This window comes from Panulirus ornatus, chromosome 14, assembly GCF_036320965.1.
Source record: "Panulirus ornatus isolate Po-2019 chromosome 14, ASM3632096v1, whole genome shotgun sequence".
Lineage (NCBI taxonomy): Eukaryota > Metazoa > Arthropoda > Malacostraca > Decapoda > Palinuridae > Panulirus > Panulirus ornatus.
This window is the reverse complement of record NC_092237.1, coordinates 53,728,883-53,741,231: the sequence shown is the minus strand read 5'-3', so window position 1 is coordinate 53,741,231 and position 12,349 is coordinate 53,728,883. Positions and strand designations below refer to the sequence as shown.

The window sequence follows — 12,349 nt, the reverse complement described above, 5'->3', positions numbered from 1 at the left end:
TGGTTGTCATCTAAACTGAAGGAAATTCTATGGTTCACTTTTTCTTTTTTAATAATCTAATGACTCCAAAATGCAATAATTCCTTATCTCCAAAAAATTATATAGAGGTTTCACATGTATAAGGATTAGTTGTGTCTGATATGTGGGGCTATAATAAGCATTAGATTTTGCTGCAGTTGTTCATTAATATTTAATGAACCTCACCTGCTGAGGTTACATTGTGAATGAAAAGTCACCTTTGATAAAGCTGTATCGCTGGGAGTACGGTATTGTCAGATACCTTATTTCATTCCAGAGGAGTATGCATTTCCCTGCTACTGGAAGTAGCATAGCTTGGGCTGCAAAAGCATTTAGGAAGGACTTGGTTAATATTAGGAGTTTTTCATAGAAATTAGTCCTGGATAGTCATAGGTAAATAAATAGATAATGAATTTGAACTTACTGTTTAATGTTACTTTCTTCCTCCAAAAGATAACATCAGATTTAAAACCACCAAAACCTGGTGAGAAGAGTGAGCCAGTGGTGATGTCAGTGATGATGAAGCTGATCCAGGAGATTTCAGCTGTCAGACTTAAATTGCCCAGTGACCTCAAGCCCCTTGACCAGCGAATTATGGTAATGAAAATGGTTCAGGTGAGTGTCTAAATTTTTTGTAGAAAGATTTGATTAAGGCATTTTTCATTATCTGAAATCTTTATTTGTCCTGTGCTCCATTTACACTCACAAACAAATCAAACCAAAGAAATTAGAATGTTTAGGCAGCAAATCTTATTTTCAGTTTTACTGATTATCAGCACTCCAACACAAGGAAGGATTGTGTACCTGGTACTTACTGATATGTTTTGCCACTGTCTGAAAAGCAGAACTTTCCATATTTGGAAATTGCATAAGTATGGCTTCCCCTGAAGAAAGGGGACATTTCTGATCCTTTCATCTATCATCTGTTGAATCTGAAAGCCGGTACTTTTTGCTCATCTTGGAAATTGTATTAGTGTTGCTCACCCAAAAGAAAGTTGACCATGCTAATCCTTTCATCTGTTTATATCTGTATATCCTTGATGCCTATTCCCTCTGGGAACCCCCTTATGTATATCCTTGACACCTGTTCCCTCCAGGAACCCCCTCAAGGGTGTGGCCATGGCAAAAGAGTCTCTACACTACAGCTGGTGAACTCTAGTGCTGCTTTATAGCCTTTAGTTCCTCACCCTTAACAGGCCATTGGCAGAGGGCCATTCCAGCACAGTGGTTCCAGAGGCTCCTACCTGTTGTTCCTTTTGACTACTTCTACCAAATGTTTCTACCTAATGTTCTAACCTGATACTTTTACCTAATACTCCTGCCTAGAATAACCATCTTACTCCACATTTTCTTCATTCAAACTCACACCCTAGCTAACCTGTCTCTCTGTACTGCTAAACCTAATAACTTTGCTTTTAATCACATTTACTCTTAGCTTCTTCCTTTCTTACATTTTCCCAAACTCAGAAAACAACTATTGTAGTTTCTCACTCGAATCTGCTGCCAGTGCCTTGTCATCAGCAAATAACACATGACTCACTTCTCAGGCCCCCTTTATCTCCTACAAACAACATACCTGCTACTCTCTCCGTTAATCTTGCATTTACCTCCCTTGCCACCCATCCATAAATGAATTAAACAACCATATTGACATCACACATCCCTGCCTCAGACCCACCTTCACTTGAAAGCACTCACTTTCCTCACTATCTACTTGAAGACATGCCTTCTCTCCTGATAAAAACTCATTGCTCCTAATAGCTTTCCTCTCACACTATGTATTTGTAAAACCTTCCCCAAAGCATCTCTATCAACCCTGTCAAATGCTTTCTCCAGATCCATAAATGTTACATACAAATCCTTCTCTTTCTATATATATTTCTCACACAGGTTTGTCAAAGCAAATATCAGGTCCATACATCCTCTTCTACTACTGAAAGCAAGTTTGTTCCTCCCCAAGCTGATGCTCACAGTCACCTCCCTTCTATACAACTTATCAGGTACACTAACAAACTTGTACCTCTGTAATTTGTTAACTGGTGTCTGTCCCTGTTCCTTTTATACAGTTGCACTAAACATGCATTCTGCCAATCCTCAGGCACCTCACCATGTTCCATACATACATTAAAAATCTAAACTAACCATTCAACAACATAAACCCCCTTTTTTTTAAGAAATTCAGCTTTGATACCATCCACTCCAGCTGCCTTACCACATGTCATCATGTATACAAGGCTTTCATAGCCTATACTCTATTCACCAAACTACTTGCCATAACTCTCACACTTTGCATACTTCCCTGACCCAAACACCCTACATCTCCCACTCTATCTTCAAATGCATTCAGCAGTCCTTCAAAGTACTCACCCCATCTTATCTTTACCTCATCTCTACCTGTCCCGACTTCCCCTTTTGTCCCCTTCTCTGAAATTCCCATTTGTTCTCTTGTTTTTTGCAATGCTATCATCCTCCTTCTAAAACATATATTTTTCCTATGAAGTTTGCTGATACTCATTCACCTCAGCTCTTCATTACCCTTTTTTTTTCAGTCCCTGCACCTTCCTCTCGACCTCCAGTTGCTTTCTCGTGTACATCTCCCAATCACTGATACTCGTTCCCCAGAAGTACTGCCCATACACTTCTCTTTTCTTTTAGACTTGCAGCAACTTACTATGTCATTCCACCACTTGCTACCATTTCTCATCTGCCTACCTACCGTCTTCCACATGTTACACATTTTTCTTGTGCATGCTGTCACTGCTTCCCTAAACAACTCAATTCCTCACCCTCCCTGGGTGGGCAGGTTTAAGACAACGTATGATGGTTGAAAGTGTTCAAAGGACAGGGCCCCATGATTGTAGAACTCCCTTCCTTGTACTGTAATGTAATTTTCTTTTCTTTCATACTTGTTTGACTTTCCCGTGTTAGTGAGGAACAGACAAAGAAAAGCCTCATTTGCTCACATCCATTCGCTAGCTGTCATGTGTAAAGCACCAAAACCACAGTCCCCAGTCGACAACCAAGTCCATATATTTAATTTCAGATAGACAGACTTGGAGAAGCCATGTAGTATATAATGATCGTGCTGATATCTTAGACAGTGGGTCAAGCAAAGGATGAACAGTTACTCTCCATCAATTTTTATGATCTAGATTAAATTTTTATTATGTTGGAAGTCGCTCCAATCCAAGACAGAGTGAACCTTTAGGAGTTTCACACCATTTTTTTTTCCATACTTGTTCCCTTGTCTTTGTCAGGTGAAAGATTGTTAGTGCCACATTGCCCTGCTTAGGCTCAGAATTGTGTCTTGTAGAGCCCTAGACATATTGGTCTTCCAGATATAATTAACAGATTTGGCTAAGGGATTTAGAACTACTTGTTCTTGATGTTATTGTTTTAGCACAATAGTTGTTGTAGGCTAACTGAAACTTTTATTTTATGCAGTTACTATATTTTATTTTTATGAAATTAAGATCTATTGAAAATTTTGTTTGTTCTCTGTATCTCTTCAATAGGAAGCCTTGAGGAGGGTTCCAGAGAACCAGTTCTTATTGGATCCGGTGAAGAATATGAAAATAAAGGATGATGTATTCCTGGAGGTTGCCAACAAGCTTGAAAAGTTTAAGGTTCGATTAGAGACGCACAAACTTCATAGAGACCCAGAACAGGAAAAGTTGTATGAATTATTTTCTAAGAAAGTGGAGGTGGGTTGTAGATTTTTTATAAAATGGAGTTATTCCATCTGTCTCTCAGTGTTCATTCCATATTGCCATTTCTTACAACAGAGCTTCTTGGTTCCCAAGATTTTCCTTTAGACATTACAGTCTTAGCATATCATACATCAGTTTATGAAAATGTAACTGATTGAAATTCCATCCCTTTTTAACTACATTTCATGCTCAGTTTTCCATAGCACCTGCTCATAGGCCCTTCATTGGTGGACATAACCATTTATCTGTTATTTCCTCATGACCACACACACACACACACACACACACACACACACACACACACACACACACATGTGCATACAGGCAAGTGTGCTTGCACATATCTTACATAAGACCCAAACACATGTATTTGTTTATAAACTGAATCATTGTTGAAGATTTAGTTACATATAAATACAACCATACTATATGTTATTTACAGATGAAAAAGGAACTGGGCAATGCTGAATTAGATCTAAAGAGAGCTAAAAGTCTTCTACAGATGGATGAACTGAAGTGTCGAAAACGTGTTCTCCGTCGTTTAGGGTATGCCACCTCTCAAGATGTAATTGAGCGGAAAGGTCGAGTGGCTTGCGAACTGTCTGCAGCAGATGAACTCCTCATAACTGAGATGCTCTTCAATGGTCTTTTCAACAATCTTTCTGGTAAAAATCAGATTTGTAGCCCAAATACACTTTATCCAAATCATACAAGTCTTGCTATGTCTCTAAATATTTTTCGCTAGAATTCTTCAAATCAAACACCTGATCCATACATCCTGAAACCATATGGTTCCTCCCCAAGTTGATGCTGTGTGCATGCTACAGACCTCTCAGTTACCACTACCATATTGCTTTCCCAGTACACAAACAAATTTATATTTTTGCCTTTATACAGTGGCACTATACAAGTAATCCACCAATCCTCAGGCACCTCACCTTGACTCATACACAATATGAAAATCCATCCTAACCAAAGAACAAGTTAGTCATCCCTTTCATCAAGAAATTCAACTGCAGTCCCATCACTGCACTCTCTTTACCACACCTCATCATATGCAAGGCTTTTAACAAACCAGTTGTCATGACTGTCTCAATTTGCGTACTTCCATGTCTAGAACACCTCGCATTCGCCACCTTATTATTGAGCAGATTCAGCATTATTTCAAATCACTTCATCTTTGCTCATTGCTACTTCCCCATCTGCCCCCTTCAGTAATGCTTCCACATGTTCTCTAATTTCTTAACACTGTTTACATCCATCCTAAACATTTTCTTATCCACCCAAAGTTAGCTGATACTCATGACCCAATTCAGATTTGCCCTCTATTGCATCCTGTGCACCATACTTGCGATGTCCTGCTGCATTGTTTGTACCCAGTCATGTGCTTGGAGTGTGCCACCTCCCTTGTTTATCACCCCCATATATCTTAACAGGTATAATTAGCAGACTTAACCTCTGTTTTTCAAGCATTCACTTTTGTCTAATGTGGCTATATGTAACTGGGGTAACTGCAGTCTGTCTTCAGGCACATCACCTTTTGCCATATGAATGCTGAATAGCTTGACTTATCAATCAAGTACATACTGTTTCTTTAGAGGCCAATCCCATCCCCTCTTGCTGCAATGCTATGCTCCATCCTTTTTTCAGTAAACCATTATCCAGGACTGTCTCACTCACTCTGCCTGTCAACTCCCCCAAACACACCTCCTCTGCCACTGTATCTTTTAACACATACAGCAGTCCTTCAAAATACTCTATTGCTTTTTGCCTTTTTTCTGTCTTTTACCTCATTTCCATATGCTTCCATATTTGTTCTTTTGCTCACATTATTCATGTTTTTCCAAAATACTTTCTTATTCTGCATGAAGTTCATTGACTCTCCATTATCCCATTACTCATTTCTCCTCATTTTCAGATCATATATTTCTCATGACCTCCTGCCACTTACTCTTGTACAGTTCCCAGTCTCTAGTACTCTTCTGCAGATACTATCCAAACGTGTCACATTGTTTAACAGATGTGTGATGATTTATGTTCCTTTACCTTTGCTAAATTTTGCTTTATTTACAGCTGCCCAAACATGTGCCTTGCTCAGCACATTTGTTTGTGATGAAAAGGGCTCAGAAATGCCCAAACTTGGTGAAGAATTATCTGGACCACTTAGACAAATGCAGGACATGGCTCGCCGAATTGCTCATGTTAGTCATGAGTGTAAGCTAGAGGTTAGTGAGTTCTGTTTAATAGATCAAGATACATGCTAAAAAATTTTACCGTGAAATGCCACCTAAATTGTAATTTTGGGATTTGGGGCTTAGTCATGATAGGAATATTTAACTTATTTTACATTGAAACAATAATTCACTAGTTCATTTAATGAGAGAGATGATCAGTAGAACTAAAATATTTTTTTTTGACTGCTTTTTACAAAACTCCAGGTAATATTGATGATCTGTCAAGTAAGTTTTTGGTTCAGCAGACATTTTAATATTCTATATTATATATAATTTATTAACATATTTCCTTTTTCAGATTGATGAGGAGACTTATGTGGAGCAGTTCAGGCCCTTCCTGATGGATGTTGTGTATGAGTGGTGTAATGGTTCCTCATTCATGGAGCTGTGCACAAAAACTGATATATATGAAGGTAGAGTATAAGCTATGAACTTGTGTTTAGCTAAGGAGATATGGTTTTGGGATGACAGCTCTCTTGCCGTGCATAGACATTGTTGTATCTCTTATTTAAATAGTGGGTCAAATAAACAAACGGATAGTAACCACTAAATCATTCCAGTTAATTGTCAGTGTTGCCTATTTATCAGAAACTATATAATTCATTTCCAGTTCTCCTCACCTAAAAATCCACTATCAGGTGGCTTGCAAATCATTGCAAGTTCTCCCCAGCTCATAACGTACCTCCAAATGACATGTAAATATTTGCAAGTTATCCCCAGCTCCTAAAACCCACCAACAGAGGGCACCATCTCTTCTTCAGCCTTGGAATAAGTCATATTTATCTTGTATGTTTTGGGTTCACATCAGATAAATTCTTTTTGTGCAAGGGTAGGAGGAAGTTTCTAAATTCTTTAAAGCTGACTGCTTAACTTGTTTTCAGTAACAGAATAACTTTGACACATGGGAAGGAGAGAATTATTTGTGGAACCAGCATTCAGTTTGTGCATTAGAGCAGAAGTATGAGCATCATGACAGAGTTCATACACAGTCTGCCATCATGTGTTCTTAACTTTCCCCTTACCCATTGTATGAAAGCTTAAAGGGGACTGCTAAAGCTTGAAAAAATGTGGAAAGGAAGAATAGGAGCTTTCAGGTTTGACGAGGTCTGTATGTAAATATGATGCAGGCCACATTTATGCATGGGAATAATTGTGGGCTAGTAATAACAGTATAGTCTGTGTAGTGCATTCTGTGAGAGATTTTTTTATGAGATGCAAATGTGGAGAGAGGATTGAGAACAATAATAAGACATATGCTTTTGAGAGGGTAGTGTGTAATGAAGTGAGAACTGGACTTTTCATATACTGGAGGCTTGCAGAAAGAATGAATGTGGAAAGAACAATTTTTTTCCTTTTATATAGTGACCAACTTCACATGGGCAAAACATGCCCCAGTCACAGCCAGCTCCCGTGTAAGGAGAAAGGGTAAGAAGAAAAATTAATCAGCTTCTCATGTGTTTGTAGATCTGACTTTCAGAAAGGTTATAGAAAGGGAAGGGGGAAACGAAAGGAGAAGAGGTCCACAGCTACACCGAGTCAGAGAGAGGAAAGTACAGCTTTTATATTATTGTAAAATGAATTAGTTAATGAATTAGAGATATATATATAGACAGCTCAGAGCATCAAGATACAATGAGATACTAAACCGCAATCATACAGTACCACAAGTTTATATTTGTCGAATGTTTTATGTTAGTTTTGTAAGGATGGATGCATTGAGATTGAGATGCAGCAGCTAAAGATTAAAGTTATCGGATAAAAGCACCAAATGATGATATTAGAATTTCACCCAAAGAATTTTTTTGAAGATGAAGTAGTATGTATTCCCTTTTTCCTTCTAGGAAGCATTATTCGTGCAATGCGCCGTTTGGAGGAATTGTTGCGGCAGATGATTCAAGCTTCCAAAGCAATTGGTATTGACCTGGAAAACAAATTCTCTGAAGGTGTCAAACTGTTGAAGAGAGATATTGTATTTGCAGCAAGTCTTTATTTATAAGTTATTCACTTGAAGAAATGTTATGTGTGATCTTTTTGTATAATGTCAGTGCACTGGACATGAAGATACCAGCAAGAATTCATTTCAGTTCAGAGATATATAGAATAGTAAGTAGTTATGACTACAAAATTTCCACAACATGGCTGTTATATTGTTGGAAGATATATTTTATTTTCAGATGGAAGGAAATGGCATTAGTTAATGTTTCCTGATGATTACTTAAAATAGTAATTGGCTGGTTTCATGTATAAGTTTGAAAGAGATTTATCCTGATGTCGTATATGAAATTTTATTTGCAGACTGTGGTATGTTTTGTACTTGGAGATGTGACATAAAGGATCATTGGTTTGTTGAATAATATGTAAATTACTTTGTCTCATTCTTTTTGGCATTGATAGAATTTTAGTGAGATCAGCTTGTACAAAATTTAACTGGTATTAATGAGTTTTACAAATATTTGTTCCCTAAAAACTTTGTTTACAAAGCCAGTTGATGCAAATAACTGGGCATTGACTAGAACATTATAATTCATATTACTTGGTTGTGTTGAACTGATTTCTTCCAAGAAAGTTTCACATAAACCTTTTAGATACATAAGGCAATTTATGGTCAGACTGAATTTTCCCTGTTCACACAGCATAATTTTATTATAAGTCACTGATATTAGAAAACATTTGTTCCTTGTGACATTTTTCATGTCATCTCTGAGTTTTGAAATATGCACCAAGGTTCTGTCGAGGTTCCATATCACACCGTGGTGGTGGCTACCTGAAAATTTTTACAATTTTATATACCTTATGGTCATATGTTGAAAAAATAAACTTTGATTTTTAGGTGTAAATCGACACCTTTAGGGAAAGAAACTATTGCTGTATCTGAGGGGTTAAACTGTTTCTATTGTGTGTCTTTAATGTGAAATTGTACATATTTTTTTATAATACTTTTGAACGCGTAATTCTAATTGGTTGTATACAAAATGTATAACAAATAGTGAAAGCTAAGCACCTGATAAACATACCAGTGTGTGTTATTCTTTGGATGATTAAAAGTGTTTATCATTTGTTAAGATAAACATTCTCTGATACACTGAAAATATCATTATACAGAATGTATAACTTTAAAAGCCGTTATTGAATATCTGATGAACAAATGGTATGTGTGTTTGTGTGTGTGTGTGTGTGTGTGTGTGTATTGTTGGATATTTTAGGTATTATGTTTGATATGGGAGAAAAATATTCATTCATTAACAAATATTAGAAAACTTTTGTTTAATAATTATGTCTGTAATAACATATTATTTCTCTTGAAACAAAGATTTAATACAGTGACCAGAATAAATTATTTTATATAAATATGCTACTTGTACCCAATCACTTGTATGACATTTGTGAATTTGCATCAAGAACATGTGAAGAAACAGTCTCATTTCCTAATTCTTTTTATAGTTGACTTTTAGGTGCTTTAGGGAGATAGTGTCAGTACAAATGAACAATGGTCTCCTTTGCACACATCATTTCTAGCTGTTGTGTATAATGTACTGAAACGAGTGTACCATCCGTAGCTAAGCCCTACAAACTCCTCCATAGTTTACCTTAACTTGCTCAAAATGCTTAAACTCAATGACAACATGTCCCCTGTATACCACACTGATCTCCAATCTCCATCCATTCTATCTAGTCCATATCACTAATTCTTGGGTTCAGCCCCAGTACTTGAAAGCTTCCTTCAATCTCCTTTTCAGTCCCCTTTCTTTCAAGTCATCTCTACTTCTGCTTAGTCTTTCTTTGCTCATATTCTCCATATGCATGAACCATCTCCTAACATTTCTTTTTTTGACAGTCATTCCTTATGTGATCATGTTCTGTCTTCAGGCATGAGACTGGGAGAAGAACAGAAGAATGGCATGGGAGAGTAAACAAAACCATGGGAGGTATTTAGGGAGACAGGTCTTGTATGTGCCAGAAAAGTGTCTGGCATGCAAAAGATGGATGTGGGCATGTGAGAAAGGGTAGTCAGTGTAGGGATGAGGAAGTTAAATTTTTAACGAAAGAGCAAACAGATGTCGGAGCATTACCTGCAGGGAAGGAGTGGAAGTGATTAGATGTACAACAGAAAGCAGCAGGAGGTTAAGAAGGTGGAGGGGCTGAAAAGGAAATAGGGTGGGAGTATAAGCAAGCCTCAAAGGGAAAATGTGGTGGAAGGACATGAATAGCATGAGGAGAACAAGAATGCAAATGGGAGCGTCAGTGGAAGGAACATATGGAAAAGTGGCTCACACAAACAGGTGATGTGGAGATAGACTGAGCATTTTGAAGAACTACTGAATGTGTCAGGTGATAGGTTAGCAGATGGTGGGTGTCTGAGACAAGGAGTTATGTGAAGTGAGTCATACCAAGAGAACAACAGGGTCATTAACAGTGGAGAGAGAGAGAAAGGGTGGTTATAGTGTAAGTCTGAATGGAGGAAACCTGGACGACGTGGAGTGTTTTAGATACCTAGGAGCAGATATGATAATCGATGGAACCATGGGAGATGAAATAAGTCTAAGGATGAAAGAGGGGAATAAGGTTATGGGTGCAATGATGAATGTGTAGAAAGAAATCAATGTCTGTGCAAACAAAGATGGGGATGTTTGATGGTTTATCAGTCCTGATATTGTTATATGCCTGTGAAGCATTGTCCCAAGATCATAAAGTAAGGAGGAAGGTGGTTATGTTGTGTGTTAAAAGACTATGGTGTATGGAAGGTTGACTGAAAAAGAAATGAATGGAAAAAGAAACATGATGAAAAGGGTGTGCTGAACTGGTTTGGACATATGAATAAGATGGGTGAGGAGAGACAAAGAAGGTATGGTGTTGGAAGGGGGGAGAAAAATGAGAAGAGTAAAAGTGAGGCTAGGGTGGAGGAATAGGCTTCCATCACTGCTATTATCACAAGCTCCAAGACCATGCTGCAACAGCAACAATCAACTCTTCATCCACAATCAACAAACAAAATAATCTGAGGGAGATCTAGACACTATTCATGGGAAGAAGCCTTGTGTAGTTTCACCTGGCCTTCTAAATCATAATTTAGAATGTTCACTGATTATAGTCTTAAAATGGTTGAGGTGTAAGATGTGTTTTAAGGAAAGCAAGAGGTACTGTGGTATGGTGCCTGTGCAGCCCTGTCATTCCACCACAAGAAGAAATATTGGACAGGGCTGCATTAGGTCCCCTTCATCAGAAACATCAAAGAGCCCCTTTAGGATATATCTCTTCAAGTCAATGGAGGGGAGGGATCAATGCAAAAGCTTTGAAGAACTTCTCTAGTATGTGTAATACAATTACTAGTTACACTTGTGGTGTGATTTAAGTGTATATGGTAGTGGAGCAAGTGGTGGTAATAATGGTAGTGGAATTGTTGGTAATATTTGAGGTATAAAGGTGATAAATGTTGGAAAAGCAGTTAGTGGTGGAGGTGGAGTAGTGGTGATTTTAGTGGTAGATTTGTGTCCTTTAATAACCAGTATGACAGGAAAAACTAATCACCATTTTACAGAATTACAAAAACAATTACATAGAAACAACAGAATTTTTCCCTATCATTAAGGAAATAACATGATATACTAAAGCAATTCAATATTTTTGTTACTTTATGATAGGGAATCTATTTACAAACATATGAGTATAAAAACACTGTACATTGAAAACTGGCATGAGAATTCAAAATTCAATACAAACATTCATAAGCTTTTGCACCTCCAGCCTGTTCATGCTTCATTCACCTTGGGATAGGTGGGCACATGATATTCCAGGAACACAGTGCTATAGTGTTAATTGAGAGAGATTGGGTCTGAAGTCCCTACCCAAATACACTTCCATGGAAAATAAAAAAACATTAAATATGTAAAACTGATGAATGATACTGTTCAAGCACACTCTTAAAAACTTAACAATACTTAAAAATATTTATTGTTATCATTAACCAAGTTCCCATTTTCATGCATTGGATCAAGTGCATACAGTCTCTCAGTTTACTTGCATGCATTCTCAACCCATATCCAGTGTATCAAAGTGAAATATGATCATCCAAGCAAATACAAGTACTTCTTACTCCTTCATTGCGTCCATGATTTAATGAGGCCATAATCTCCCGTCACAAGTATTTCACAGAAAAAGCATCCTCATTCCTCCATTTTGTCTACAAGGCTGATTTGTAATGATACCAAAATCTCCAGTCACACAATCTCCTCAGATAATATATCTAACTGATTCCAAATAATTCCTCTTTTGTCTTCACAGGAAACATTTTTGATTCAATTCTGTTACTTCCTTTACCCAGCTCATCCCCTATCCCTGGGGATAGAATAGAAAGAATACTGCCCCCATATATCCTGTATGTTGAAGAAG

General features: G+C 37.5%; 1 protein-coding gene across 1 annotated transcript in view; it reads left to right on the top strand.

Moving 5' to 3' along the window:
* Mtr4 (exosome RNA helicase Mtr4) overlaps positions 1–9,310 on the top strand; it is a 36,026-nt gene extending 26,716 nt beyond the window's left edge. Inside the window, exons 11-16 of the mRNA XM_071669970.1 lie at positions 472–633; positions 3,534–3,722; positions 4,171–4,393; positions 5,802–5,953; positions 6,261–6,375; positions 7,804–9,310. Of these exons, the coding sequence (XP_071526071.1) occupies positions 472–633; positions 3,534–3,722; positions 4,171–4,393; positions 5,802–5,953; positions 6,261–6,375; positions 7,804–7,958 (996 nt within the window). The 3' untranslated portion in view covers positions 7,959–9,310. The remainder of the gene's footprint in view (positions 1–471; positions 634–3,533; positions 3,723–4,170; positions 4,394–5,801; positions 5,954–6,260; positions 6,376–7,803) is intronic.
* Positions 9,311–12,349: the final 3,039 nt, after the last annotated feature.